The sequence below is a fragment of the Terrapene carolina genome, unplaced genomic scaffold, assembly GCF_002925995.2.
Source record: "Terrapene carolina triunguis isolate 2854851 unplaced genomic scaffold, T_m_triunguis-2.0 Scaffold33911, whole genome shotgun sequence".
NCBI lineage: Eukaryota > Metazoa > Chordata > Testudines > Emydidae > Terrapene > Terrapene triunguis.
In genome coordinates this window covers 12,760,731-12,774,005 of record NW_020698262.1, presented here as the reverse complement: position 1 = coordinate 12,774,005, position 13,275 = coordinate 12,760,731, and the positions used below count along the sequence as shown (strand labels likewise).

The window sequence follows — 13,275 nt, the reverse complement described above, 5'->3', positions numbered from 1 at the left end:
AATACTTCATTATTGACCCCTGGAGTTTAAAAAGAAGCTGTGAGAGCACAGGAAGTATAGTCTGCAGTGGTGTGACAGAAACCTGTAACTGGATTCACCTGGAAGGCATAGGGCCAGATTTTCAGCTGCGGTAAGTCGAAATAGCTCCATTGAAATCAGTGCAGCTGTGCTGCTTTAGACCTGCAGAGGATCTGGCCCGTACTGTCCTTTGGTGCTTATGGCTATCAGAGCGTAGGCTCTTCCACGGCCCTATCGGCATTCACAACCTTGCTCTTCCAGCCAAATCCAGTAGTAATGAACACAGCAGTGTACATTACACATCCCGTGCCAATTGGTCAAAGGATCTGTGTCACCAGTCAGGTAGGGTAGTTGGCTGGAAATTGAAGCTAAACAACTTTAGACTAGAAGTAAGGCACAAATATTTACCAGTGAGGGTAATTAACCATTGGAACAACTTACCGAGGGCTGAGGTGGACTCTCCACCATCCAGATTTGGATGTTTTTCTAAAATACATGCTGTAGTTCAAACAAGAACGAATTCCGGGAAGTCTCATGGCCTGTGTTATGCAGGAGAGCTGACTAGATGATCACAGTGGTCCCTTCTGGCTTTGGAGTCTAGGAATCACACCCAACTGGCATTCGGTGGTTGTGCTGAAAGCCAATTCAATTGTAAGCTAGAGCAGCCCCCCATGCACCCCACCACTTTGCCTTACAGCCTTCTTTTAGTTGCTTTTCCTGCTGCATTCCCCTGCCGTCCCTGTGGCATTTAAGTTGCTTGTGTTTGGCCCAGCCACAGAATGCCAAACAGATACACTCCCACTTGTGTGTATATCTTGTATCACATACCACTATTTGTCACCACTGCGTTTAGCCCAGGAGAGTCAGTGAGACGAGGCAGATCCTGGAGGACAGGCAGATTTACTCTACCCACTCTGAAACATACGCCTCATGCTCTGATTGCTCTCCTGCTGCCCTGCCCAGCTGATCAGGAGCAAAGCTGAAGAGTGTAGAGGGAGGGAGCTGCATTTAGCCCTCCTCTGTTGGGAGGACAGGTCAGCTTTATGCAGGGCCGGGGGGAGGAGAATAAAGGGGAAAATGGTGGATTCTTGAAGGAATCTACTTGCCTCTCTTTTTTGAGGGGTAATTAAATTCCTTCCAAAATCCCGATTTTAGTGCTTCAGTAGAGGTGGCAAGAACTTGAGCCACCAGGAGGGTAAAGCTCTCGCCTCTGCTTAGCCCTGAGATCACTCCCACAGAGCATAGCTCTTCGGTAGCACTGGTGAGGTGACCTTAACTGGAGCTTTGCCAAAATATTTTTTAAAAAGCCCTTTGGTTTAGTGGATTGTGGCTGATAAACTTCAGCCTCTCTGCTGTCAGCTTAGTATCTTGTTAGTAGTTTTCAGTGGTTTTTCATAAAGGGTGTGTGTGTGTGTGTGTGTGCGCGCGCACAAACACACCCTATTGTTTCACTGTAAAATGCCAACGGGGTTATTTGTGCTGCGGTCTGTTCTGATTGCCCTTCTCATCAACATGAAGGAATCGATAAAGCCTTTTCTGCGAGGGGGGATGTGAAGTCAAGTAGAACCTCACAAATAATGACATTTGATTGTGGTCCTCTGAGCATATGAGCTAGCTATCGATCGCTTCTGCTTGAGAGCCGATGGAGACTTTTCGATTTGCCCCTTTTCTCCGCTCCCTTCCAGACAGTTAACACATTAGAAGCGATTTTTGTTCAACAGGGCTGAAGCGGCTGCCAAGAGGAACCAGCACCAGCATTTTCAGGTGTTCGGTCACTCTGAGTTCCAATGCGGGAGGCTTTTGCTGAGAACTGCCACGAGTGAGAATCGCTGCTTTCCAGTGCTGTGGCAAGGACAAGAAGAAAGAGCAGATTGCTGCAGTGTTGGGGATACCTGCCTCAAACAAGCTGTTTTTTTCCCTAATATTAATATTTGTTTTGTTGTTCTGTGTTTTGAGCATTGGAATGAGGAAATGTTGACAAGGAGACGGTCCAGTGTTTGCTGTGCCACTATCATAATCCACAGTCACTTGTAAATTCAGAATGCGCTGGGATAGTGCCAGGGAGATGAATCGCCGGAGGGCTTACATTAACACAAGTGCTGATTCCATCGCTTGGCTAGGAGCCCAAAATGGCGAACTGTTGTATTTGTCTCATGTCATTATTGACATAACATCTGTGGGCCATTTACTCTGGAAATTGAGCCACAAGCCATATAATCAACAGTCAGTAGTTCTTGCTGAGGGGCTTGCAGTGGGGCTGGAGGGGCAGACACTCCTGCCCCCTTAAAAATCCACTTGTCCTGTCTGGAGGAAAGGTTTATTTTTATTTTTTATATGAGGAACTCAATGACATTCAGTGAAATTTCTCTTCACTGTGCAATGGTACAAAACATCATCCCTGTCCAGGAGATCTGGTCCACTAGCAGACATGCTTCTGGTTGCTATTTGCAAGTAATCTGATGCGCTTTTAGTTGGCTGTTTCTAACAAGGCACAGAACTGTGACTAGCTGTAGACATGTCCCTCGTGTTTTTATAAGTGTGCGGAAAAAGATCAGAGAATTTGTCTAAATACAAGCAATTACCTTTCTTCTTTGTGAGGTCACGGTTTATTGTAAATGAACATCTTACCTCATATAAGGTGCAGAGTAAACTATATTAGAATTGTGCAGGGAATCAATAGCCAGTTAAAAGCACATTGTTAGTAACAGGCTCTCGTAACGAAAATGTTTAAGGAAACAATATAATAAGTCTAATGATGGTTTAGGTTTTGTTGTGGGGAGGGCAGGAATTGGATCAACCCATTTCCCTTAAAGGGATTCTTCATTCTTCTCCTGTATGAATTTCATTTTTAAGTGAAGCTGGCCATCTGGAACTCAGCAAAAACACTGGGCCAGATACGCATCTGGTGTAGATCAAAGCTCCACTGATTTCAGTGGAAGGATGTTGATTTACACCAGCTGAGGATCAGGCCCACTGTATCTAACATTAAAGCCTGCAAAGCTCTTAGTTTCTACGGCCTGTGTGGTTAGCTTGTCCTTTTAAAAAGGAATGTCTAATTTGCCGAAGAGTGGGAAATCATTCTGAAACAGTGGCATGATTTCAAATTCCCTAACAATCTTCACCAGTACAAATATCTAGAAAGAACAGTCTCGTTCTTCACCAGTCATGTCTGCTTCATCAGCACTCTCTCCAGCTTGTGCAGAGAAGGCAGAAGAACCTTCTGTGAGGCAGGAATGAAAACTAGTAATTCCTTTCATCCTGATAAAGGAAGATCTAGGGACAGTCTCCATCTCACTTCCCCTCTCCCCTCCCAAGCAGCATACACAACCCTAATCTACATGTTTCCCAAGACACCAGAGGCACCGTCCAGATGTGCAAATGTGTGGATTGTCTGTTCCTGAAAATTCTTCCCAAATCTCAAGCAGAATTGATTAAAAATTCTTTGCTCTGGAAAAGGGAAGCAGTGCAGACAGAGCATCCTAGACTTTCAGTTTATTCATAGAGGATATTGTGTAGTTTCCTTCTCAAGAACTGGAAACAGCATTGAATGTAGGGAGAGGTAGAATTACCATTATGATATTTAAATAGTAAAGTGATTTTCCTGCAGAATATAAGCTGTTTTACTGCCTCTTAAATTGGGCAGTGATACTGCTGGTGTCTCAGATAATGTCAGGTTTCAGCAATAGGGCTCCATCAAGAGGAGGCTCAGAATGTCCATTTTAATGGGAAATTGGGGTTTGATGCATTGTATGTAACCAACATTTTTTTTCCCATCAGCACATATTAATTGCTCTGGCAAAATCTTTATGATGCCATCAGACCTCCTCACTTGTCTTGTACAATGGCAATGGCTGTGTCCTCGGTCATCCTGCTATGTATTGTGCTCTGACACCTAGTATAGTGTATATATAATATTCAGATTATCAACAGGTTATTTATTTATAATGTTTTTTACAGCCTCAGCCTGCAGTCAGACTGACGTGAGTGAACCCTTGAAGTAGATGGGCCACACAAGCGTTCAGGGTCTGCCTGTGCAGTTTCTGTTGCAATACTGGGTTTTGCAGTTGCAAATGGGGCTCTGGTTAACTTGACTCATGAACCAGGTGGAAGTGTGCCCGCTACATATGCCTGCGTTCTTTATATTGGCCACCAGAGGCTTGAATTTTTAAATTGGCAGTCATTGTCTTTGAAAGCTCTTCATGGCATAGGACCTGGCAGCATTTGAGACCAGGAACCTTGTCCTGATGGATAGCAGCACTTGTTCATCATCTGCCATTAGGGATCCCAGCACAGCCCCATAACGTCCTGTCTGGCACTCAGATGTATGCCGATAGACCTTTGTGCCCAAACCGCTCTGACTGCAGGATCAGGGCTTTCCTCAATAACCACCCTGATGTTCTGGGTCAGTCTGACCTGGAACCTGCTTCCCCCTGCTATCCATCTCAGTCCATCCCTCCCTATCTTTAGAAGTCAGCTAACAACTGTTTTTCCCCAAAAAGGTGGTGGTGGGTTTTTTTTTTTTTTTTTTGGAGTGATCGCAGTTGGTTCCCTATTTATTACCATCCTTCTGGTTTGTACTGAATCCTCCCATTTGCTGTTACCTCTTCCTGTCTCTTTCACTTACCTAGATATTTATTATGCCAGGCTCATTCCCATTGGCTCTCAGGGCCTGGACTTCTAAGAGGATCATTTTTAACTGTTGATGTTGTATTTTGATGTCGTGGTTGTTATGCTGGACGGTGCCTTCAGAGGAGATGGAGGGGGAATATTATTTTACTTAGTAGTTGATATGCAAGTAGGAAAGTTTTGAAGCCATCTCTGGGCCACAGCTGGATTTTGATGTCGCACAGAACATCATAAAAATGATTCGTATTTCACTTTTTATTTGTGGAGATAAAGTTGAAAGGCTTTAGAATGTAAATGGTAGTTTCAGCCACATTTTCGGGGTGTTATTTATCAATGTCACAGAATGTTATGTTTGAGGGATTTTCTTTTTCCCTCTAGTAAATTAGATTTGAAGAGGGAATTGGCTTTTGAAGCTAGAGAGACAGGTCGCTTTTTGTTGGTTCTGAGACACCTTTGTTGAAGACTTATTTCTCAGGAATCTGGGGATATAATCTGGAACGTGTTCTGGAGCACCTCATTATGTGAATTACATTTCACCATTTGCTTCTCATATAAGCAGAGCAATGTAGAAGCAAATGCCCAAGAGAATAAATTCTTCCCTCAAACTAAAACATTTGCAGTAGAGGAGCAGTGTATCAATTAGCAGGCTCTTAATTAAATAGCTTGTTTGATTTGCATCCAAATTATAATTTGTATGTTATATCTGGGCTTTGATACCTTTCCACTAACTGTTCCATGTATCTTTGTAAAGTTAAATTCTATTTTCCACTATCAAAACCTCATTCAGTCTCCAAGGTCTATGGTACGAGAAGGTTAAAAGGTCAATCATTTTTGTATCCATTTAAAGTCCATTATTAGTTGCCCGCTACAACCTATCAAGCAACTCTCTTATTTTTTCCAGCCACTGATTCAGGAATCTATAGCTCTGTGCAGATAAATGGGATTTCATGGGCTTCTAACCTTCTTGCTTTATTGAAAAGCAGAATATTAACTGCTCCGCTGACCAGCTGTCCATTAAAAACATACAGGATATTTTTAGAAAATTGTTTGCCAATCAAATCCTAACATCTGTGGAGAGCCTTTCAGTTTGTTTGTTGTTTTATAAGCAAATGGTACAACTGCTTTTCCCCCCTCTATTTAAATATTACCATTTACCTTCTCTCTGGGTCTCTGTCCATGTCTCAGGGCATTATGAAGTACAGTAAATAGCGCAGCATGTTAGCTGGAATTGTAAACCTGTGAGGTTTAACAAGTCCATTAGGTGCTAGTTTTTGCTAGTCTATGGGGCCTCCTGCTTTATTTTCTCTTCAGTGAAATTAGCACTTAAAATTTTTTGCTATTCCCAGAGCTAAAAGTGTTCTGTTAGCCCGTAGGACCGTCGGCCAAGCTCTAAGTTATTAGGGAGTTGACATCTGGCTAATAATTGACTGGAGTTCAGGAGACACACAACCTGGCAAAGCATACAAATGCACAGATGCAGAGAGCTAACCGCTCTGGATTTCTGAACAGACAGCTCTGGGTGTCCCTGGGCTGGTTATTGAGGACTTAACCCATTGATGTGAGCAACTGGAATGTCCAGATACTCATGGTCATCATACCAGCCGCTACTGCTGGGGAAATCCTGATTTTTGCTTCCACAGAGTTTAATGATGGGCACTGGAGTTTTTTTCAGACCTAATGCAGTTCTTCCAACCCACCTAGCATTACCAGCTTAATAACCTAATACCGGGACTTCGAGAAGCTGTAAATCAGAAAGACAAACTTCTTTTTTTTTTTTTTTTAATTAAAATGTACAGCTTTCTTCAGTGAAATATGGCTTTGGGTCAGATTCAGAGAGACACTGAGCTTTAACATTTCCCATCGAAGCTAGCAGGAGTTGTGGGTGCTCATTGTCTCTTGGGATTATGCCCTTTTATTTTATTGGATTTTTTCCCCTTTATAACATTGTCACCAGCCAATCAGAACCCATCTATGCAGCTCTGTACTGCAGTAATCAAAGGGAGAAGATGTTTTTCATGTGCAGAGTTATGATTAAATGATCTCCCCTTTTGTCTTTCATTTGCCATTTCATTTTAATGAATATTTTATAGAGATGATTTCTGCTTTTTAATAGTACAGAAATGTGAGTCCTGCTTCAGTTCTCCCTCCAGCTTTACACCATATCAGCTCCAGTAGAGTTACTTTTTTCACCCCAGCATAAATAACAGAAGAATCCAGTTTGCAGACTCATAATCAACTTCGGGTTAGAACTTCTTTAAAAAAAAAAAAAAAAAAAGTCACAGTTAATAACAGGAGAGTGGGGAAAGTGGTCTCAGCCAGAGTCTTGGGAGCCGAGGAGTTCATATTTACATCTATTATTAAATAATAAACTCAACCCCGTTCTCTCATCTCACATTCCCAATGACCCACTTCGTTCTCTCCAATGCAGGGTATTGATTTCTGTCCTGGGCAGAACATTTCTGGAGTAACCACCCATACTCAGGAGGAACACACCAAACTGCCTCTGCTCTTCCACTTGGGAAGGGATCCTGGGGAAAAGTATCCGATAAGGTGAGCCAGAAAGACACAAATGGAAATGTCCATTGCTGGAAATGGTCTGGTCCAGAAGGAGCTCGGAAGTGAGGTGGTAGGAAGCTCTTCAGCGAGCACAGTGTGACTTTAACACAAGGCTTAGTTCATCTGGCATTTACTCTCCTGTCACAGGTGCATTTGGTCCCATTATTTCACTGACCTGACTCTCTTGATTGCTGGACACGGTGGGCGAGGGAATATTTTTTATTGTACCGACTTCTGTTGGTGAGAGAAACAAGCTTTCAAGCTTACACAAAGCTCCTCTTCCGGCTATTCAGGTTCTGTTTCATATGGGTAAAATAAGCTGTATTAAATGGTCATCGTGTCATTGTGAGCATGATATTGTTTCCATGTCTTGCTGTCCATCTTAGTAATTCATTATTAATGGTATGTATTTTGTTAATTGATGATTATTTTATCTTAAGAGGGATGTGAACAGGCAAATGCACCAAATGAAACTGATATGGCAATTGTGCCAATCTAGCAGTTAAAGCAGAATCCACACGATCATATAGCTATGGGAGGAAAGGAGACAGACATTTCTTAGGGAACAAGTGGTGGTGTAGTACAAAGATTACATCAGCATAGATATCACCTTGGGTATGTGGCAATACCTATATATTTATTAATAGACTTGCTAGCTGTTTCTGAAAATCAGGTGTTACACCTCAGAAAGCTTAGACTGGTGACCACGGTTCTAAACTAACAAATAAAGAACAGAACAAAATATAGTTTTCAAATGGTTTGGCCAGACACTGGGTTGGCACTTGTCCCAGCTTGACTTAGACTGTCTGGTGGCTCTTGTCCCATGTCCAACACCCCTTACCTTTTGTGTCCCATGGACAGGACTGACTCTAGGGTAGCTGCAGAATAGCAAATCAGTGAACGTGCGCACCCAAGCTAGTCTGCTGTCTCCGCTTGTTCTCCAGGGCCAAGCCTCCCCTTTCCCATCACAGCACATTCGGAGAGGTTTTGCCACCAGTGCCTTCCCCCTGCATTCTGTGATGCCGAGTGGGAAGCTTTCAAGCCTGTGGGAGCTTTCTCAGAGAGTAATTGAGTTGGTGGCCCACCCTCTGCCCACCCCGCCCACTCTTTGGACTATGCTGGTCTCTTAATCTCCCATAACTGTGTCACTGCAACCTGCACTTTTAGCAGACTTCCTGCCCCAAATGATTTCTGCAAGGGTTTAAGCAGGCATTAGTTAACCCAGCCAGAAGGTGAATCTGGCCCTGTGAGTTTAATTACAACCACCCTACGAAAAGTCTGTCTGGGCTCCGCCCTTCTCCGTTGATTAAGAAGAATGTTATGGGGGTTTTAGCAAGGTCAGATGGCGGACTGGGATATGCTATCTTTTCCATTCCCATTGGCTCTGATTTATAGAATGTATAAGTAAATAAGGAGGAAAGTGGGGCCGCCACGACCACCTGCACAGAAATGGTTTTGTGCAGTGGCTTTTACAGAGAGATGTTTTCTGAACTGACAGGACTGCAATTACTCAACCATTTTAAATAATTGAGTGGATGCACTCACTCCATTATTTTCAACAGCACTGAGCCTGTACTGTCCACTAAGTGTTCTCACTAGAGAGAGAAGGGGAGAAAAAATATTTTCACTTCTCTCTCTCTCTCTCTCTCATAACAGATGAGCACCCTAGAGGTACATTACACAGTGTATAAAACTCTCCAGAATCCCATTGCATTTGCTCTCTTTCTATTGCATTTCAGCACTAATGAACAAACCAAATCATATCACATCTTATTCTTTGCTGCTGCGTTTTAAATTCAGCTCAGTAAAATTACATTACTGGATTGGGATTCCAGATGAGATTATATCCTGTTTGGTTTAATGGCTGTGTTTTTTGCGGGAGGTGGAAATCACCCCATTCCAAAAATTAGATAATCAGAAATCTTATCTTGGCTATGTTGGTCTGTGTTTTGAAGAGGCTTATCTGGGAGGTGTCTGTCTGCAGGGCACCTGCTGCCTGATAGTTTAAGCATTCCTTTCAACAGCCATGTTTTGAGGATTGAACTAAATTCCAGTGATACATCAGTAGTCATTTCTCATATGGTTCCATTGCTTTCTGGACACACACAAGCTGTTGCCTTGATTGAATTTTATGGTAAGATTATGACATGATTATGGAAAGCAGTGATGTTATTTGATATGCAAACCATAATGGAAAGGATATTTTTAGTAAATGAATATTCCTTTCTGCAACATGTAATGTTACTCTTCTCTTGTCTCTGGTCACATTGGAAACATCATGGAAAGTAGGTCTCCCATCCTATGTAGTACTTAAATTATCCTCATTTATGGGGATGTTACTGGTGTGGCTGGTGTGTATTTTTATTTAGTTTAATTATCCCCTTTGGCAGCTTGCCCATTGGGAGTCCCTACATTAATGCTCCTCAGAGGGAAACCCAGCATTCTGTTGCCAAAAGGGTAATTTAACTCCGTACTGGTCCCAGTAAGAACCTTGATTACCTGCATCTCCTTAGCTCTTGTGTGGCAAGGATTGAACCAGTTTTGTGTCTTTGTCATCTGAGATGTTAATGATCATGTCTAAGAAGGCTGAGGGACAGACACTAATTTATGTCTTATGTTGTTTTTTGTAGCTCTGGGGGGTTATTTTTTAAAACATAAGATCATACATTAACACTGACAATGTGGGGGAGAAGCATTTCTCTAAGTCCAAGCAATATTCATTTTCCTTGCAGGACAAAATTCCTAGTCCTTCAGATTAATTTAAAACCACTGGAACTGTAGAAAGCCTTTGTTACAGAATATATCAGAGACTGGACTAGGTGATTTAATAAGTCTTTTCCTTTATTAAATTATTTGATTCTCTGAGTATTGCACATCCCACAAGTACCATACAGGGAAAGGTTCTTTCCAAGAATATGATGCATCCAAGTAACATTTTAGAGAGCTTAAAATAATCTGTTGCTAGCACCTTCAGAACCAATTGTGGGGAAAAATACTTCAGCTTTATTCACACATGCTTGTATTAAGATGCTTTACAATACTCACTAAGAACACAAGCAAACAGCAAATAAAACTAAACTTAGCACAGCATAAAATACAATAAACCCAATACAAACTGCAATAAAGAAGGTGTTTGGAGTCAAACTCTGAAGGTGCAGAAGGAATTGTCAGGATAAATCTCCAGAGGTGCAACATCTTAACAAGCCAGCACAGAAAGCTAAAGCCATTGCTTGTCATTAATGGCAGTCAGTACTGCCATCTGATCTGAGTGATTGATCCTCATCCAAACTAGGAGTCCCCTAAACTCTGGGCCTGGAGAAGCAGTGACCTCTGATTTCAGAGAATGTAGTTGACTAGAATGGAGGAAACAAATGGAATCCACAAAATTGACTGATATTTACTAATGATTTCAGAATCCAACAGGAATGTGTTTAAAACAGGGTTTACAAGAGCATGATGAAAAATCCTAGAAACGATCAAAGAATTAACAATGCTAGTTATAGGGCCAGAAAAGAGAGGAAGAAGCTCCTGGCAGAACTGATAGGAGAAAGATTAGCTGCTCTTCTGTCGGATCCTGACTTCACAGGTCAGGGCAGAAACGTCAGAACGAGCAAAACAGCTAAACCGGTGTATAATTTCACCCAGGGGATAATCAGAGGGAAAGTTATTCTGGATCCTCGCCATCTAACCAGAGGGAAACAGCAGCGGCTGCATTGAGGGAGAGCACTGGGAAATTACCTGCAGCCCAAGGAGGAGTGCTGAGGAAAGCATTAAAACTATGAAAAAGTTGCTGAGAAGTATGGTTAGACGCCTCAGTCAAGACAACAGGAACCTGCTGCCTGGTATCAACCAAGCAGGTGTTAGACAATGAAAGATTGGGCACATGCCTGGAGTTCTTCCAGCAACACCTCTTGCAACAAACAAGTCGTCCCACTGCCTGGGGGGGTCTGAAGAGAAATATGAATGTGGAGGACAGCTTGTCGAAGTACATCTGTGGGCTTTTGCCCGCTGTAATCCAAACATTGGTACCTCTGTGTTGCAGTGAGCCATTAAATCACCCTCTCCTTTAGTAAGGCTTATATAAACACCTGCACGTGTTTCGATGAGTAACCCTCTTAGCAGAGAGTGACACTTCACAAAAAGGAATATTAAAAGAAACAAACTCGTGAATGAAGTGCAAGTGAAAAATTATCTGAAAAGGGCAAAGTCAGCTAATAAAAAGGTCCAGACAATGTCTAGACAAGTGAGTGGCTACAAGAAACCGCTGCCTCAAATCAAGACTCACAAATCAGCATTGAAACAAATACAGAAATATCAGGTGAATAATCACCATCATTTTTGTTTAAGTGGCCCATAATTAAGCAGTGGACAGTAAACGGCTGAAAAGTCAGCAAACCTCTCACAGATTATAGGTTGTACAGCGCCTCGCACAGCGGGGTCCTGGTCCATGACTAGGGGTAGCTCCTAGGTAGTATGTTAATAGTGCTACTACTGCTAATAATAATAGGTAGGAAATAAACTACTTCTGCCTTTTTAAAATCAGCAATGGGAAACTGCCATATGGACAAGGTTACAGAGCAGGCATTAACTTATTATAAGGCTCTACAACTAGAAACACCAATAGTGCAACTCCTCCAGCCCAACCAGCCATTGTAGAAGAGTGTGGAGAATAGTGCCACCCTAATCTGTAACGCACAGGGTGATAAGATTCTCAGAGACAAGTGGATCTCTGTCACTGCCAGGAGGTCAATACTCCTGATGATGGATCATATCAGATTTGTTAACCACAGACTGTGCATTCTGGAGTAAAACCATCCATGCTCAGATGACCGAGGAAGGGAAATACAGTCAACAGGAGGTGTGGAAATGAAATTAGCCAAACATAGGGCAGAGGAAGAAAAGTCCTACTGGCAGATGACAGAGGAGAACCCCCAGCAATGACCTGTTACCCCCAGTGATAGGTCCTGGGAGCAAAAACAAAACTTAGCACCACCAAGTAATTAAGATGATGTTAAAAAAAAAGAAGTGAACAGAGTTTGAGCATAGAAGTTTCTGGTTATCAGGGAATAATAACTGTAAAAGCAGCAGCACCACCTATCCTCCCACTTAACCAATGCACTTAGCTAAACAGCAGCAATAAGGGCTCAGATGGAAAAAAGACAATACCGGAACGCTCAGCTCCAAGGCAACATCTGGTCTAGCTCTACCCTGTTTCACAGCTGTTTTGACTGAGGTGCGAGAGGCTGTGACTTGTCTGAGGTCATGCAGTGATCCTGGGGACTCTGCAACCGAGGAACCTCTTGTTTTCCAGGCCTTGGATAAAACTGCTAAACCACACTCCCCCCTTCTTTCTAGGATCGTGGCGTTCCCTGTTTAAAATGTGCTTGTTGAGCTCTTCTGAAGACAGAAACTTGATGTAGGAGGTGTGGGGGAGGGGACTACCCTTCTCATCTTCTGAAAGATTTAGGGCTCATCTGGTGTTTCCATGCTTGGTAACACCTAATCAGTACAACAGTTACTTCCCTTTCCCACATGGGAAGGAAGGTGATGGTATGTCTGGGCTGCCTCTGCTTTCCACTGGGAGGAAGGGCTAACTCCAGACTAACACCCTGAATCAGCCGGGACTGTAGCTCAGTTCTACATGCCTACACTTGCCACAGTCCAGCCCTCCCTATGGTTTCCTTTTATCCAGTGTTATTTCAGCAGCATTTCTTACGGCACTCTATTTAGAATTTAGGAGTAGTAGCCCTGGCTAAATGGATACGGTCCGCTGTCACCCACATTGTAGATAGATAAGATGTCCATCTCCAGAGCTGCCACTGATACTTTGTACAAGGGCTTCTCTCCCTCCCTCCCCCACTCCCCACCACCACCACCATGGCAAAGTTTTGAATAGCAATAGTGCTTTAAAATTTGCATTTGATCAGTGTGTGCAGCTTTCATAGACTTTAAGGTCAGAAGGGACTATTATGATCTTCTAGTCCAGGGGTCGGTAACGTTTGGCACGCGGCTCGGCAGGGTAAGCACCCTAGCGGGCCAGGCCAGTTTATTTACCTGCTGACGCGGCAGGTTCGG

At 42.9% G+C, this 13,275-nt stretch overlaps 1 protein-coding gene across 1 annotated transcript in view; it reads left to right on the top strand.

Annotated features, from left to right (window-relative positions):
• The window catches only part of LOC113409620 (N-acetylgalactosamine-6-sulfatase-like), a 56,531-nt gene that overhangs the window by 31,776 nt on the left and 11,480 nt on the right, over positions 1-13,275 (top strand). Inside the window, exon 11 of the mRNA XM_026663750.1 lies at positions 7,073-7,194. Coding sequence (XP_026519535.1) covers positions 7,073-7,194 — 122 coding nt within the window. The remainder of the gene's footprint in view (positions 1-7,072; positions 7,195-13,275) is intronic.